The following is a 16,046-nucleotide window of genomic DNA, read 5'->3' on the forward strand; positions in this document are numbered from 1 at the left end:
TACATCAACAAAGGGAGGAGAAATAGCCTAGTGGTTAGAGCAGTGGACTATGAACCAGGAGACCAGGGTTCAAGTCCTGCTGTCTCTCCTTGTGACCTTGGGCAAGTCACTTTACCCTCCATTGCCTCAGGTACAAAAACAGATTGTAAGCCCTCAGGGGATAGAGAAATACCTGCAGTACCTGAATGTAAACCGGTGTGATATCTCAATTGAGATTGAATGTCGGTATATAAAAATAAAAAGAAAATAGTTTGACACCCATAGTTGCCGGGTGTTGATGTTTTTCGTTGTGCACTGGCGGTTTCCAGTTGGAAATAAGTTCAGCCAGTCCAAGTTAATCAAGTTAGCCAAATTAATCAAATTAAAACACACAATCGCTTTTTGAGGAGAATACTGAAGAGCAGAGCTTCCTGCACGGGTATATGTAGGCTGACGTCAGGTTGAAATCTGACTCCGTCTCCCAACTGCTATCAGGAGTACACTATACCCATTGGTCCTGAGTCCATCTGTCTACACTAAAAAAAACAAAATTATCAGGTAAGTAATTTCTCCATTTCCCTTCTCTGCTGATGTTTCTCATTGCAGAGGAGAAAATGGGGGAGTTTCCCAGTTCTTCACAGGACCCTGTTATGGTCAGTGCAAGAAAGTCGACTGACTTCTTCTTTGTAAGGAATTGATTGATCTGGTGTGGATGTTTCCAGGGGTTGTTTTTCAGGAAAGCTGTAACTATCCAAAACATATCCTAAGATCCTCCTAGACAAGGGAGGTTCCTTTTGCCCAGAATGGGCATGTTGGTCTGTTTGGGGACCAAGAGATCCTTAGTTCTAGAATATGAAGGTGTTGCATTTATGGTTTCTCAGGCCAAACATTCAGTTTGTTTTTAAATGAGCCTTGGAGGCAGTTAGCAGAGCACTGCGGATTGCAGCTTGTAGTTATAATGTAATAGGCCTGGCTTGCAACTAATGCAGCATGTAAGAGGGATTTTCAGTGAAGGACTCATCGCATCTGGAACCAGGAGCAGTGTGATAGCAGATGCCTATTTTGTTTTAGTACAATCACTTTGTCTGCAGAGCTGGTCAGTAGAGTTCATCTTTGAGTTTGTCTTATTAAAACGTCCCTCTAAAAGGTAACCCTTATTTGGTGAGGACCTTTTGGGTCAGTCCAAGTTGCTGAGACTTCGAGAGAACAAACAAGGCTCCATTTCATAATTTCCTATCCCAAAGCTTTTTTTCAAAACTGCAAAAGTTCGACAAGAAAGAAATTCTGGTAGTTAGTGATCTCAGACCTGGTTGAATACCAATCCTTTGTCCTATGAAAGGACACAAAGTAAGATCCTAAGGGATGGGATCCTTTCAAGCCATGCAACAAGTGCTTGAGGGCCCTATTTCTGTTTCCAGAATTCTGTTTCCAATTATGTCCGAGTTGGTGCCAACTTGCATTGGATCAGAGGGCACTGGATGTTATGCCAGATGGTTATGCTCTGAAACTTCTTCCAGCCATTTTAGGCGCTTTTATGGTTTTCCCCTGTTGCCCACCTGGAAAAAAGTAGCCGTAGGAACAGCTTTATGCAGGTTTCTTAAGTTGCAGGCTCTGGTTCTGGTGCCATGGGACCAGGAAGGATTTAGGTGTTGATCCTTTTTACTTGATAGTTCCAAAGAAGGAAGGGTTCTTCTATTCCATTCTGGATTTCCAACGGGCTAAGAGCAAAATTAATTATAATTGGGGGAAAGGGAGAATTTCTAATTTCCTTGAATCGAATCTCCCAAAAGCCCTTTCGAAATTGCAGGTGTTCTTCATTGGAACACTGATTAATAAAGGTGAAGTCACTGCATGACAAGGTGCTGGCTGTTCAGGAATAATTCAATGTTTGTGAGTCAGTTTCCCCAAGACCTGTCTGCAACAATATCCGGCTCTGGATTATTGGGGAGCATGTTTGATACAAGATAGGCTATTTTCGGCTACCAGAGCAAGGAATCCAGGAACTGGGCTTCCAAATCCTTGCATTTTTTATCCTCCAGGAGTCCAAAGGTATGGTTTTATCTTCAGCTTCTTGACTCATTGGCAGTGGCGTTTGACCTGAGACCCTGGGCAAGGATACTCAGAGGTCTTTTTCAAGAGCTTGCTCTCCAGATGGAATCCAGTCTCAGAACCATTGCAGGTGCCAGAATCTGTCAGATTATTCTGGCATGGTGGTTATATTGCAGAAGCTTGAACATGGGAGCGGATCTAGAGATCCTGGTCTGGGCAATGGTAAGGGTGGAGGCTAGTCTAACCGTCTGGGGACCACGCTATCTGAAGCAGCTGGCTTGGCAGCAGGGGTAGCCTGAAGTAACAGAATGGGCTATCAATCAGTTAGAAACTAGAGAGATTTTCAGGGAGAACAAGATGTCTGCCGTCTAAACAACACGCCTAGAAGCTCTCTCCACAATTTTCTTCTTAAGCAATTTTCCTTTTCCTGATAATGCCGTATACTAAAATGAAAGCTAAATTTAAGAGAAGTTTCAACTTCATCTCCTATACCTAATCAACGACAATAGCAAATTGAGCCATTCTTTGCGGACCCCCTGCAGACGCCATCGGATACTATGGCCGCAGTGGATGTCAGTGAAGAGCAGTGAACCCACAGGCCGATGAAATATCATTAAGTACTGGCGTGCCGACGACTCCCTTACCTACGTATGCAATTTCTGATGTTAATTTCGCCGAGCAGACCTCTCTTGAGGCAGAAAGGACCTGGAATCAGATGTCTGAAGCCCCTAGAAGGGATACCATTTTGGCATTGCCTTCAGAGAGTCCTCGTTTGCAGGACTCTACAGGCCACCTGGGTGTTTTGGATACACTTTCTACTGCTATGGGGATTGGGAACCCTCAGAAAGAGGAACTGGGGATTCTAAGGTATGCTCTTTATCACAAATCTCTCTGATTAAACCACCGATTATTACCTTAGACTCCATATGGAATGCCCTGGTAATGTTAGAAAAAGCTATTTTTTCCTTAACAGCAGTTCTGACAGAGACCAATACCAGATCACAGACAATGGAGACTGATAGTTCTACTTTGGATGAAAAAATGAGAGATTTGGATGCGCGATGGACAACTGCTGAAGTGGTTCAAAATAAACTGGTTCATGCAGATATTATTTACTCAAAGAAGGTGGAAAATCTGGAAAATTCCTTGAGACTTTTGAACCTGAGGGTTTTGAATTTTCCATACCTTAAATTGGTATTCTTAAAGGAATTATTTGACTCAGATTCTCAAGTTTCCGTTGGAAGCTATTCCAGCAATAACATAAATCTTTTACCTACCTTCCTCTACTGAAGTAATTTCTGAAGATGCTATACAAGATACTTCTTTAAATATATCGGACATTTTGAAACTTATTCAAGAAACTAACATCAATAATTGGAAAACATTATTGGTAACCTTTGCTTTCCCACCAGAGAGAAAGACGGTTTTGAGATTCTTTTTTAGGAATAGATCTCAGTTATTCTATGGACAAAAAGTCTGGATGTTTCCAGAGGTTACAAGAGCCACTCAAGAACGGCGGAGGAAATTTCTTCCTATGAGATCAGAAGTAATATCACAAGGAGCGAGTTTCAATTTAAGATATCCTTGTAAATGTCTGATCAAATTTCAGACTTCCAAATATTTGTTTTTTGTGCCGTCTCAGTTAAGAGCTTTCCTGGGCTCCCATTCCTAAAGCTTTCTGTGGGGGTTTTGGCAATTATTGTTAATATAGGGGGGGGAGTTTGTTTAGTAAAGGATTTCTTCTTCTTATGTTCTCCTTTGTCGCTCATAAAATCCCTTGTTCTCCCCTTCTATTTTCCTTTGAAGGTTAAGAGATATATTTATATATTTCTTGCTATATAAGCTGTAATTGTAATTGTTGTTGATTGTATCTCAATTACTGGTGCAAATTAATCTTGTGTTTGTTTTTTTTAAATTTGATTAAAAAAAAAAAAAAGAAACTAGAGAAATTTGGAAAATTGGAAATTTTCACCTCTGCTAATGGATTAGACAGGATAATGTTCGATACTGCCACGGTGGTGGCCTATATAAGTCATTCATGTGGAACCAAACCAAAAGTATGCAGATGGTTTTTCTTTTCACTTGATTAGGGAAGAATTTGAAGGCTTGTCAACGATACACATTCAAGCAGACTAATTCAGTTGCAATGGGATTGACTCGGGAATGGTTTATGTCTCAAATAGCCTTTAATTATATAGTGGCTAGAGGGAAATTCCAATGATGGATCTTCTGATGGCCTTTAAGTAGATGGAGGTGCAGCACATTTTTCGCTTGAAAAGATGGTTTTCCTTGTGGAAGAGGTGCTTTTGGTCTGACTTGGCCATCAGGAACAGCCCGGTATGCCCCTTCTTCATGACTCTCGGTGGGGGGAGTGCTTCCAGCAATCTCAGAACATCAGGCCTGGTGGTTCTGGTAGCTCTAGCTGGCCTGTAGCCTCCTTGATAGGCAGATCTCATATGTTTGAAGCTCAAAAGGCTTTAAGGCTTCCGCTCCTCGATGTATTACTTTACAGGATTCAGTTCTGCTCAAAGGCCCATATCGTTTAAGCCTTACAGACTGGCCCTTGACAGGGTTTGCTTGTTAAAGAAGAATATTCTGAGCTGTGGTGGCTTCACTACAGGCTATAAAGTTCCACTTTGTTAGTTTGTATGTGAATTGGAACAGTTTTTGAGAGCTGGGGCACTGGAAGGTCGTATTTCCCGTCAATAGCAGGGCTGAATCAGCCATGCTGTCTGGGCTGTCCGTCAGGCCCGGGAAGGCGGAGCTTCTTAAGGCTGTTACACAAAGCTCAGCTCTATGCGGCTGCGCGTGAGTTCCCGCGCAGGAAAAGCAGATTCTCCTCAGTCTGTTTTTTTACGCGTGCGGGTACGCACGCGGAGCTTCGGATCTTCTCAGGGAAATAATTTCTTCAGCGACAAAAACGTAAAACAGTAAGAAAATGAAAGAGGGAAAAGTGCCCAAGCCATCGGGGTTTAAACCTTGTACCTGCGGCAAAATAATGTCTATAACAGATGGCCACTCTGCCTGTTATGTGTGTCTGGGCCCAGACCATGAACAGGCAACCTGCAAACACTGTGGCAGAATATCACCCAGGGCACGACGCCAAAGGACAGAGAAAATAGAGAACTTAAAACGAGCTCGGGGCTCTTATGCCCCCCCCCCCCCCGAAGCACATTCTTCTCCGGGACCGGAGACTAGACGACAGGATACTACCACAACCTGACAAACCAGAACCTCTGGATTCGGATATCTTACTCGCAGCCATTCCTCGATCAGTTCCACCTAGAGAATTACCTCCTCAGATGCTGGATATGGCACAACAAGCGATAGCACAGATTTCCACTGCACTCACTGGTCTTTTTAGTTCAATACAATCTGCATGTCAGCTTCCTCAGCCTCCGCCACAAAGTGCGATAAGGCCTCCATCACAGTCGAGAGAAAAGTCTCCTCAATGGCCCAGAAGTACTTCTCCACTGTCACCTGCTCCAACCTTTCCGGCGCCAGATCAACCGACACAGCTAAGTCCTTGAATAGTGCCTCAACAACCAATTTCTATACCATCTTCTCCTACCTCCTCAACAGGATATCCATCAGATCCTGCTGAGGAACCACAGGAACCATACTCACCACCGGAAGATCTTACCTACCCAAAATTCATTGACAAGGTGGGTTCAGCTCTACATTTAGAGATACAAAGGTACCAGACCCTTGATCAGAGATCCTAGGTCTACTAAAGATTTTTGACCTTCCCACTGAGCCTACTAGCCTACCATCGTTCTCCTAGAAAAATCTTGGGAAACTTCTTTTAACATCACTTCAGTGTCTAGGAAGATAGACCTTAAATATAAGATGAAGCAGTCACAATTTTATTCATCCCCACAATTACCGCACCAATCTATAGTGGTTGAGTCAGCAATGCAACTTGCAAAAAAGACGAGAGTGCACTCCAATGCCCCCCCCCCAGGGAAAGACCATAAGTTCTTGGATGATTTTGCCAAGAAATCTTTCCAGTCATTAGTGCTGGGAGCTCGTATTGGGCAACACCAATTCTACATTATCCAGTACTTATACGACTGTTTACAACAGGTTAAGACCCTAATTTCAACTTCCGATTCAACCTTAGGTCTCCCTCAACCAATACAGGATATAGAAGAAGCTTTGCGCCACCTTCTAAGAACGGTGTACGAATCATTCGAAGCATCTTTCCGGAATTCCGCATCTGCAATAATGGTGCATAGAATTGCATGGCTCTGATCCAGTGCCATATGGGAGGATGTGCCCGACAAATTAGTGAATCTTCCCTGTCGTGGTGATAATCTCTTCGGAAGCCGTTTACAGGAGACTATCGCAATTAAAGGAGCAATCAGTGGCAGTTCAGTCACTAGTCAACCCTCTAGCATATTCTACCTTTCCCAGGCATTTTTATGCACCGCCTCGTCGACAGCCATACCAGAGGAGGCAATTCCGACCATTCCCTCGATATCGGGTACCCTCCTATCAACAACCACAGTGACCGCAGATTCAACAACAGAACAGACGCGGAAGGCCTAGAGTCCAGCGCACACAAGGTCAAGCAACTGCATCTGTTCCTAAAACTCCGTTCTATTATGGAATATAGCAAGGCCACCACCACCCAATATAATAGCGGGCAGAATAACATCCTTCTTCCATGCTTGGACACAGATCACTTCCGACTGCTGGGTGTTAGATATAATACATCAGGGCTATCGCCTTCAATTTTCATCCAACCCAACATTTCCTTCCCTATCCTATGCCAAGGGAGGCAAGAGAAACCACTTGCAATTAGCACAGGAAATCATTCAACTACTCAAACAATGCGCAATACAGGGCATACCCCATGCATCATGGGGCACAGGTTTCTACTCCCCATATTTTCTCATTCCCAAGAAGACGGGAGGTCTACGTCCTATCTTGGACTTGCGCGAACTGAACAAATATCTAGTGAAAGAAAAATTCAAGATGGTTTCCCTAAAATCCATCCTTCCCCCTCCTCCAGCCCAATGATTGGATGTGTTCACTGGATCTGAAGGATGCACATACTCACATTCCGATGCATCCTACTTTATGGCGATACCTGTGTTTCCAATTCAATGGCCAACACTACCAATACAGAGTACTTCCATTCGGACTAGCGGCTGCACCCAGAGTTTTCACAAAATGCATGGCAGTGGTGGTGGCCCACCTCAGGAAACAAGGGATCCAAGTATTTCCATACCTGGATGACTGGCTTCTGGTAGCATCAGACCCGGAGACTCTTCGGTCCCAGGTTCACCAAACAATACAGTGTCTCCAAACATTGGGGCTGGTAGTAAATTTCCAAAAATCCAGCCTCACCCCATCACAATCCCTTCAGTTTATTGGGGCTCAGCTGGTAACGTATCAAAGCAGGGCCTTTCTTCCACAGGACAGGAAAACCACGCTCAAAAAAACTAGAACGGGTAGATGTGAATCGGTTATTTACTCTTTCGGATAGTAGAAAGACTAGGGACACTCCATGAAGTTAGCATGGGGCACATTTAAAACTAATCGGAGAAAGTTCTTTTTTACTCAACGCACAATTAAACTCTGGAATTTGTTGCCAGAGAATGTGGTTCGTGCAGTTAGTATAGCTGTGTTTAAAAAAGGATTGGATAAGTTCTTGGAGGAGAAGTCCCATTACCTGCTATTAAGTTCACTTAGAGAATAGCCACTGCCATTAGCAATGGTTACATGGAATAGACTTAGTTTTTGGGTACTTGCCAGGTTCTTATGGCCTGGATTGGCCACTGTTGGAAACAGGATGCTGGGCTTGATGGACCCTTGGTTTGACCCAGTATGGCATTTTCTTATGTTCTTATGTTCTTATGAAGAAAGCTAAAGATCACAGCACGGCCGACAGCTCGTCAAATTCTAACTGTCCTGGGACATATGTCAGCAGCCATCTATACAGTCCACAATTCTCGGTTCCACATCTGCAGGCTACAATGGAGTTTGAAAAAACAATGGTCACAACACCATCAGCCACTATCGCGAGTCATTTCGCTAACGCACAAGATGACTATGGATATAGACTGGTGGTTATGGAAGCGAACACTCACCAAGAGAGCGCTTTTCCGAACACTGCCTCACGACGCGGTTCTCACAACGGACGCGTCCCACAAGGGTTGGGGAGCTCATCTCGAAACGCAGGGTCAATGGTCCCAGTGAGAGAGCACATACCAAATAAACCTATTAGAACTTAGAACCATCAGGAATGCCCTCAAAACATTACTTCTACAATTGCAGGGAAAACGTGTCATGGTGTACACGGACAATCAAGTTGCCATGTTCTACATAAACAAACAAGGAGGGTCAGGTTCATGGATCCTTTGCAAGGAAGCGATCCTCATTCTGGAATGGGCAGCACTTCACTCCATTCACCTCCAAGCGACGTACCTACCAGGAATAGTCAACACTTGGGCAGTCATGTTAAGCCGTATTTTCCATCCACATGAGTGGTCATTGCACCAGCAAGTCTCAGACAAGATTTTCCGACTCTGGGGCATACCATCCATGGACCTGTTTGCCATGGACCACAACAAGAAGGTGCGCTGGTTTTGTTCACTACGACACAGTCCTCACAGGATTGCCAAGATGCCTTTCTGATTCCTTGGACAGAAAAGCTAATGTATGGTTTCCCACCAATTCCTCTTCTCACTCGAACCATTCAGAAGTGCATACAAGACAGGGCGAACCTCATCTTAATAGCACCAGCATGGCCCAGGCAATCTTTGTACGCTTACCTACTTAAACTATCGATTAGAGATGTGTATTGTGTGATCGATCGTCTTAACGATCGATTTCGGCTGGGGGGGAGGGAATCGAATCGTCGCGGTTTTGTTTTTGTAAATATCGTGTAAATCGTAAATCGGGGAGGGCGGGAAAACCGGCACACTAAAACATCCCTAAAACCCACCCCGACCCTTTAAAATAAATCCCCCACCCTCCCGAACTCCCCCCAAATGTCTTAAATTATCTGGGGTCCAGTGGGGGGGGGGGGGTCCCATTGTGATCTTCCACTCTCGGGCTACGGGTGCGTTGATAGAAAATGGCACCGGCGCTACCTTTGCCCCGTCATATGACAGGGCAAAGGTAGCGACGGCGCCATTTTGGTTCCTATCCCCCGACGTCACGAGCGTAGGAGATTGCTCCCGGACCCCCGCTGGACCCCCAGGGACTTTTGGCCAGCTTGGGGGGGCCTCCTGACCCCCACAAGACTTGCCAAAAGTCCAGCGGGGGTCCGGGAACGACCTCCTGCACTCGAATCGTGTTACCTTGAAGCTTCTGGTAGCAGCTCGGGACATATTTTTCGCATCTTGATGTGTCAAACCTAATGGGCTTCTGCTGAGATTTTTTCCTTTTTTCATCTTGGGGCCTAAATTTGGTTTTGTAATTGGTGGGATCGCAATTTGAGCTTTTCATGGAGGTCTCTTAAAGCTTCTTATTTCAAGAACTGTTGTTTCTAGTTGTTACTGGGTCTGCTCAACAACTTTTGGAGTTGCAAACACTTCTTGTCTGTCTTTTTTTTTTTTTTATTTTTTACTGGTCTTCTGGGATATGGTTGTTTCCTTCTTGTCTTCTGAAATGCTTAAGCCATCCCTCTGAACTGGACAGTCTGTTTACCTTTGTTAGCAATGTGCGATCTGGGCTGAATATAGGCTCCTCCATGCCTTGGAGATGGGAGGTATACTTTTGAGATACATCATGGTCGATATTGCCTTCAGGAGGTCCAGTCATCTTTTTGTACTATATGTTAGAGAAAATTAAGGTGGCAATTAAAGCTGCAGTGGTGCATTAGATTGATGAGGTTGTTATGATGCCTCAGTAGGTCTGGCAGACCCTTGCCTAGGTTGGTGAGGTTTAGTTCCAAGAGAGCTCAAGTTACTTCTTGGGCAGAATTGAGTTGGGTTCACCTTTGTGGACTTGTAAGGCAGCATCTTGGTCATCTTTGCGCCACCTCTGAGCATTATTGCTTGGATGTCAATGTTATGAAGGAAGTCTCCATTCATCTCTGAGAATGTGATAAAGGGTTTGGCAGCACTCCGCCCTATTCAGGAGTATCTTGGGTACACCCCATTCATATGGATTGGTCCAACTGGATGAAGAGGTACATGAAATTACTTCTTGATTACCTGTTAATTTCCTGTCCTTGAGTCCAGTCAGCATAATCCAGGACTCTCCCTGTGTTGCCAAACTTGCATTTCTCTGCAATGTGAGATGTTCTTAAGAGCTGAGGAAATTTTTTTTCTGCTTCTAAGCAAGTGAATGATTTTTCAAATATTTATCAAACTTTCTATTTTGCTTTCTTGTTCTTTTGGAAGTCATTGGTAAAAGAAGGAAAAAAAAGATAATGTTACCTGATTTGGTTTGACATTGTCCATAGTTGGCTTGTTACAGATGATACTGGCAGGCTAAGGTAAGCACGGATGCATATAAGGAATGACGTCGGCGAACCTGTTGATCTCTGTCTCCATTTCCTGGTCGGTGAGCATATCCATTTGTCTGGATGAGTCTGACTGGATTCAAGGAAAGGAAATTATCAGGTAAGAAGTAATTTCACTATATGAAAACAATCCCAAGTATGCTCACTTAAACTCAGAGGCTCAGCTTTGTTACTGTTATGTTTATAGCACTCCCCTAGCACTTCACTACCTTTCTCCTTCCCGCAACCTCTGCGCTTACTGTCACCTGACCCCCATCCTCTCCTTTTTCCTTCACTGCTCCACCTCCCCCCCCCTGTTATTTGTAATTTCCTCTTCCTCCTTTACAATGTTGATTGTGAACCGGCATGATATGTCCTATGAATGTCGGTATATTTTAAAAGCATTTAAATAAATAAATAAATAAATAAACTGCATCTGTCTTCACAGGTTCCATATACTTACCAAAGTGAAGTTAATCAAAATGCCCCTCAGCAACGAAAAGAATTCTGTAAGTGATGACCTGATTAGTGATTCTGACTCATCGGGACTGTCTGAAAGTGCAGCATCGTCCAGTGATTATGACAGCTCCAGGCAGAGTTTTAATAGTGACTCTTCAAGCAAACACAGCTCTCCTGCCTGTAAGTTTTTTTTTAGTCATAAACATCTGTATTTGGGCGGATCTGTGTTTGTTTCAGATCTATAATATGAATTCTTTTGATGGATCAGAAAACATGAGCACTTTATAGTTGAGAGCCTCATATGTCTATGGGTCTGATTTGCTAAACTATTTTCCCCATAGAGACAGAATTGGAGGGAAAAATTCTTAATAAATCAGTCCCTATAAGAGTTTGTCATAACTGGTCATGGGAAACAGACAGACAGAAATTCATCAGTATTTTTCCTATTTCTGACCTTTGTACCTCCACATCCAAGCTTCTCTAGCACACTGTGAAGTACGAGATTCCTATCCTGATCAGAATAAGTTAATCCATTGCCTTTCAATACAAGCATTGTTTAGCTTAAACTCATGATGTTCACATTAAGAGAATGTACATGAATCCATTCTTACAAGAGTGAAGGTTTTACAGGGTTCTATTAGTCAGAGTAGAGTGATAAGGAAAAAGATGTAAGCAACCAGGCTACAGTAGGTAGAGTTCTCCTAGCTTGGCTGGTGTGAAGCAGGAAGGCTACAGGTCCAAATTCTGAGATTCTCAATAAGAGAAATGGTAGCGCAGCAAATGTCCAACTTAAGCATGTTGCAGAATATTAGATATGTCACAGCACTTGGGCATATTTAACAAAATCAGTTGGTTTGCTATACCAATAAACTGTTATGTATTTTTCAGCTATTTTTCCATTGATAAGCAGGGCTGAATTAGCCACGATCTGTGATAGTATGCACCCTGGGAGCACTGGACGGAAACTGTCTCTCTCCAAGCTATTAGAACTTTGCTCTACTGAGCATGCGCGAGGATTCCTGCATGCAGGCATCATCAGCGTAGTTCCTTGGTTTCTTTTTGTCTGTGTTCTGCATGAATGGTATTTTGCTGACTCTCTTGATTTCTTCAGGTGTTGCTTTTTTTCCCTCACTCTGTGAGCCCCAAAACAGTACTTTTCAGTGCTACTCCCGATGGAATCAGGAAAAAAAAAAAAGAAGACAAATGGCAAAGAGAACTGCCAGTGACTTCAAGGCCTGCTCTTGCGGCCAAATAATAATGTTGATGGATGGCCATGACTTCTGCTACCTGTGCCTCGATCCCAACCACAACCAGGCAACTTGTGGCCCCCGGGGACAGTTGTCCCCATGGGTGCAAAGATCGAATTTCTGCAACTCCAGCCCCAGTTTCCTTCTACATCTGGGAGTGAGAAAAGTAAGTTATTCAATGGTTGTGACACTTGCGGCCAGAAGCAGAACCACAGGACCCACACATCCTTGATGCTTCATCAGGATGCATCTGGGTGGATTCAAATTCACCTACTAAGTCGAAGCATAGGAATGCCCCTATGCAAATGGTGTCTATGCCAACTGCAAAGGTAAAACAGTCATTGCAACATTACTCGAAAGGGCCCACAACAACAGATTGCATCATGTCACCAACCTTCGCAGCATCTAAAGCATGAAACATCAATGTGCCCGACGTATGAGGCACTGAAGGCGTCAAAGACCCATGCACTGGTGCACATCGAAGTGCGGCCATGTACCTTGTTGAAGTCGACACAATCGTCGAAGCAATCAGCGCAAAAACAAGTGACACACTCATCCACAAAACCCACAGTGAACCCCAAGCAAATGTCAAAGCCCTCAGCTCTTTTCATGACAGATCTCTCTTTAATCGCAGATAGTGAGTTGGCCTCTCACCCACAACTTCCTGAACTGCCACTGGTCATCGCCACCAGTTTAGACAATGATTCAGGTCCCTTTTCCTTCATCACCACGTTCTGGGATATCACGAGGATCATGACGAGGAGACCTCTGCTACCATGTACTGCCAGGTCACCTGAGCGAGGAAGCAGTGAGAGAGATTCTCTGGGCAGCTTTGCCCATGAAGGGCTATATGGCCCCACTGTGCAAGCCTGAAGTGACCTCCTGTAGCTTCTATCAGGGTCTCTGCCTGCAAACTCTGGACCTCTTGCATTGTATACTGCTACTCCTGTCTCTGGAGGGAGAGCACATACTGGGCTCTGAGGAGGATGCCCTGCCATTAACCCTGGGGCAGCACTTGCAATAGGCCCTGGACCAGATCACGGACATCATTTGTACATTCTTTTCCTTCTTGTTTCCAATTCTGGAGCCTCCAACATTCCCTCCAGCCTATCCAATTATATCAGCATCTCCAGAATGGGTCATGCCTGGGGATCCGCCTTGGATGCCCAACCCCTGCTCAGAACTTTGCTCTTCACCCTCCAAAGTTGTGCACAGTGGCCGTATGGGAGTATGTTTTATATTATGTCATAGAACACTCTACACACAATCTAGTAAAGCAAAACGTAGTTTACTAAATGTTGTAAATGTATGGATAATAAATCACCAAAGTAATATCAAAATTAAATACAGTAACACAGTAAGCTGTATATAAATCAATACAGGTAAATAGGAGACAGATAGAAATAAAGATAGGACAACAAAGAACACAAAAGAACACTTCCCTTATATGTCCTCCTTGTATATAAGCCAGTGTTTATAGAAACCTGGAAGACATGGGCCTGGGGACTCTGAAAAAGAACGAGTTGCTTTCTGTTTTTTTCAGCTAATCCAGCTAAAATAAGCAAATGCAATGCCTTTTATATATTCTTCTGCAAGTTGGGTGTTTCAATTTAACCAGATAAACACTCATCCATTATAGCCTTTCATCCACCTCATCCTAGCAACCTCTCACCCCAGCCTTCAGCCATCCTGAACCAGATCCAATAAATTTCACCATAACAACCAACGCTTCTGACTCAACAGTCCACAATGCAGCCTGGTCTCCCAATACCGATTCTCCATCACAGTTCATTCTTCAAAGGAAAATCAACCATACTACCCCGTCACCACAACTACAAATCCCTCCTCCCTATCCTGATCTCACCAATTACCGAAACCCTAGGCCTCGCTCTATTTTCACTGATATTATTTAATGCACAATCACTCATCAAGAAATCCCTGATCCTCAATGACCTTCTCCTAGACACGAACCCGGACATCTGCGCCATAACAGAAACATGGCTTAAACCCACGGACACAGTATTAATAAATCAACTACCAACTCAGATCTATGATTTATTCTCCATCCCCTGAAGGAAAAAAAGGGGAGGGGGCATCCTCTTAGCAGCCAAAAAAGATTTGAGATTCACACAATACCCAGTCAATACAGATCCCAAACTAGAAACAGGCCTCTTCAAATCAGACCATCTACAAATCCTCCTTGCCTATGCACCGCCAGGCCTCCTAGAATCTGATGCCTCACCCATTATCGAAATAATAGCGTCACACCTTAATCTGGACTCTCCAGCCATCATCCTAGGAGATTTTAACTTGCATGTCGACAACCCCTCACTCTAAACTAGCTGCGAAGCTTTCCTATCTGCCTTGTCAGCCATGGGTTTCAAGCAGATAATCAACAAACCCACCCACAAAGCGGGTCACACCCTCGACCTCATCTTTGTGAACTCTGGCATCTCACACTCCTCACTCCCTTCATGCAAGCAGGTCCCCTGGTCAGACCACACATTAATTTCTACCTCCATCACGCTGGCTCATAAGAGTAACATCCAACCACCTCAACAACCATTTATCTACAGGAAATCCTACTCCTCTGACACCCTCAGTGAACATCTGGCCTTAGAACTCCCACACATTGATGTCTCCACACCCAACTCTGCCATCCACTCCTGGTCTAAAATAACAGGCGTTAGCAAACAAACTATGTCCACTTTCAACAAAAAACCTCAACCACAACTCGTCCAAAAGATAACCATTGTTCACTAATGAACTCTGAAAATTCAGAGTTTACGACAGAAAGAAAGTAAATGGCGTAAAGCACCATCCCCCCAATACCATCACTGCCTACAGATTCGCCCTTCAAACATATAAGAGATCCACCTTAAAAGCAAAAAGGGACTTCTATGCTCATAAGATCCATGACCTCATCTTCGACTCTAAAGCCCTTTTTACATACATTTCCAATTTAACACAAATCAACGCTCCAGACATCCCACTTAACCATGCTCAATCCAAAGCAGAGGAGTTGGCCCTCTTCTTCCGTAATAAAGTCAATAACCTCCTAACACAGCTTACTCCCAAAGTCTTATCGCCCTCCAGCTCATACCGCCACCCCAACAGTGACATATCTCTCCAATCCTTTGAAACCATCACATCCATAGAAATCCAAGCAGTTCTGAAGAAAATTAAACCATCTTCACACCCTTTCGACCAAATCCTGACTAAACTGCTACTACTAATCCCCGACACCATTGCCAAAACACTGGCGGACATCATCAACTGTTCTTTATCCCAGGGAATCTATCCAGACAATCTCAAACTGGCATCCATCAAACCTCTCCTAAAGAAACCAAACTTGGATCCCTTAGATCCCAACAGCTTCCGTCCGATATCCAACCTACCATTTATAGCCAAGGTCATGGAAAAATTAGTTAATACTCAACTATCAGACTACATTGAAGACCACAACATCTTGTTCCCCACTCAATATGGATTCCGAAAAGCATTAAGTACAGACTACCTCATCATGGGCCTTGATAAAGGTCAGGCCTTCTTACTGATTCTCCTCGACCTCTCGTCAGCATTTGACACACTCAATCATTCCATCCTCCTCAACCAGCTGGCGAACATCGGCATAACAGGAACGGCATTGGCCTGGTTCAAAACATCCCTTGGGAACAGAGGCTTCAAGGTTAAAATCCACAATAAAGAATCCCTTCGCTATCCTTCCTCCATAGGAGTTCCCCAGGGTTCTTCCCTATCCCCCATGCTCTTCAATATTTACCTTCTACCACTATGCCAGTTGCTAACCAAATGGAACCTTAAACACTTCTTATACGCAGACAATGTCCAGA

At 44.0% G+C, this 16,046-nt stretch overlaps 1 protein-coding gene across 2 annotated transcripts in view; it reads left to right on the forward strand.

Moving 5' to 3' along the window:
• The window catches only part of TCP11L2 (t-complex 11 like 2), a 153,522-nt gene that overhangs the window by 50,944 nt on the left and 86,532 nt on the right, over positions 1-16,046 (forward strand). For both annotated transcript variants that reach the window (XM_029599741.1, XM_029599740.1), the window contains exon 2: positions 10,938-11,128. In XM_029599741.1, coding sequence (XP_029455601.1) covers positions 10,972-11,128 — 157 coding nt within the window. In that variant the 5' untranslated portion in view covers positions 10,938-10,971. The remainder of the gene's footprint in view (positions 1-10,937; positions 11,129-16,046) is intronic.

The sequence above is a fragment of the Rhinatrema bivittatum genome, chromosome 4, assembly GCF_901001135.1.
Source record: "Rhinatrema bivittatum chromosome 4, aRhiBiv1.1, whole genome shotgun sequence".
Lineage (NCBI taxonomy): Eukaryota > Metazoa > Chordata > Amphibia > Gymnophiona > Rhinatrematidae > Rhinatrema > Rhinatrema bivittatum.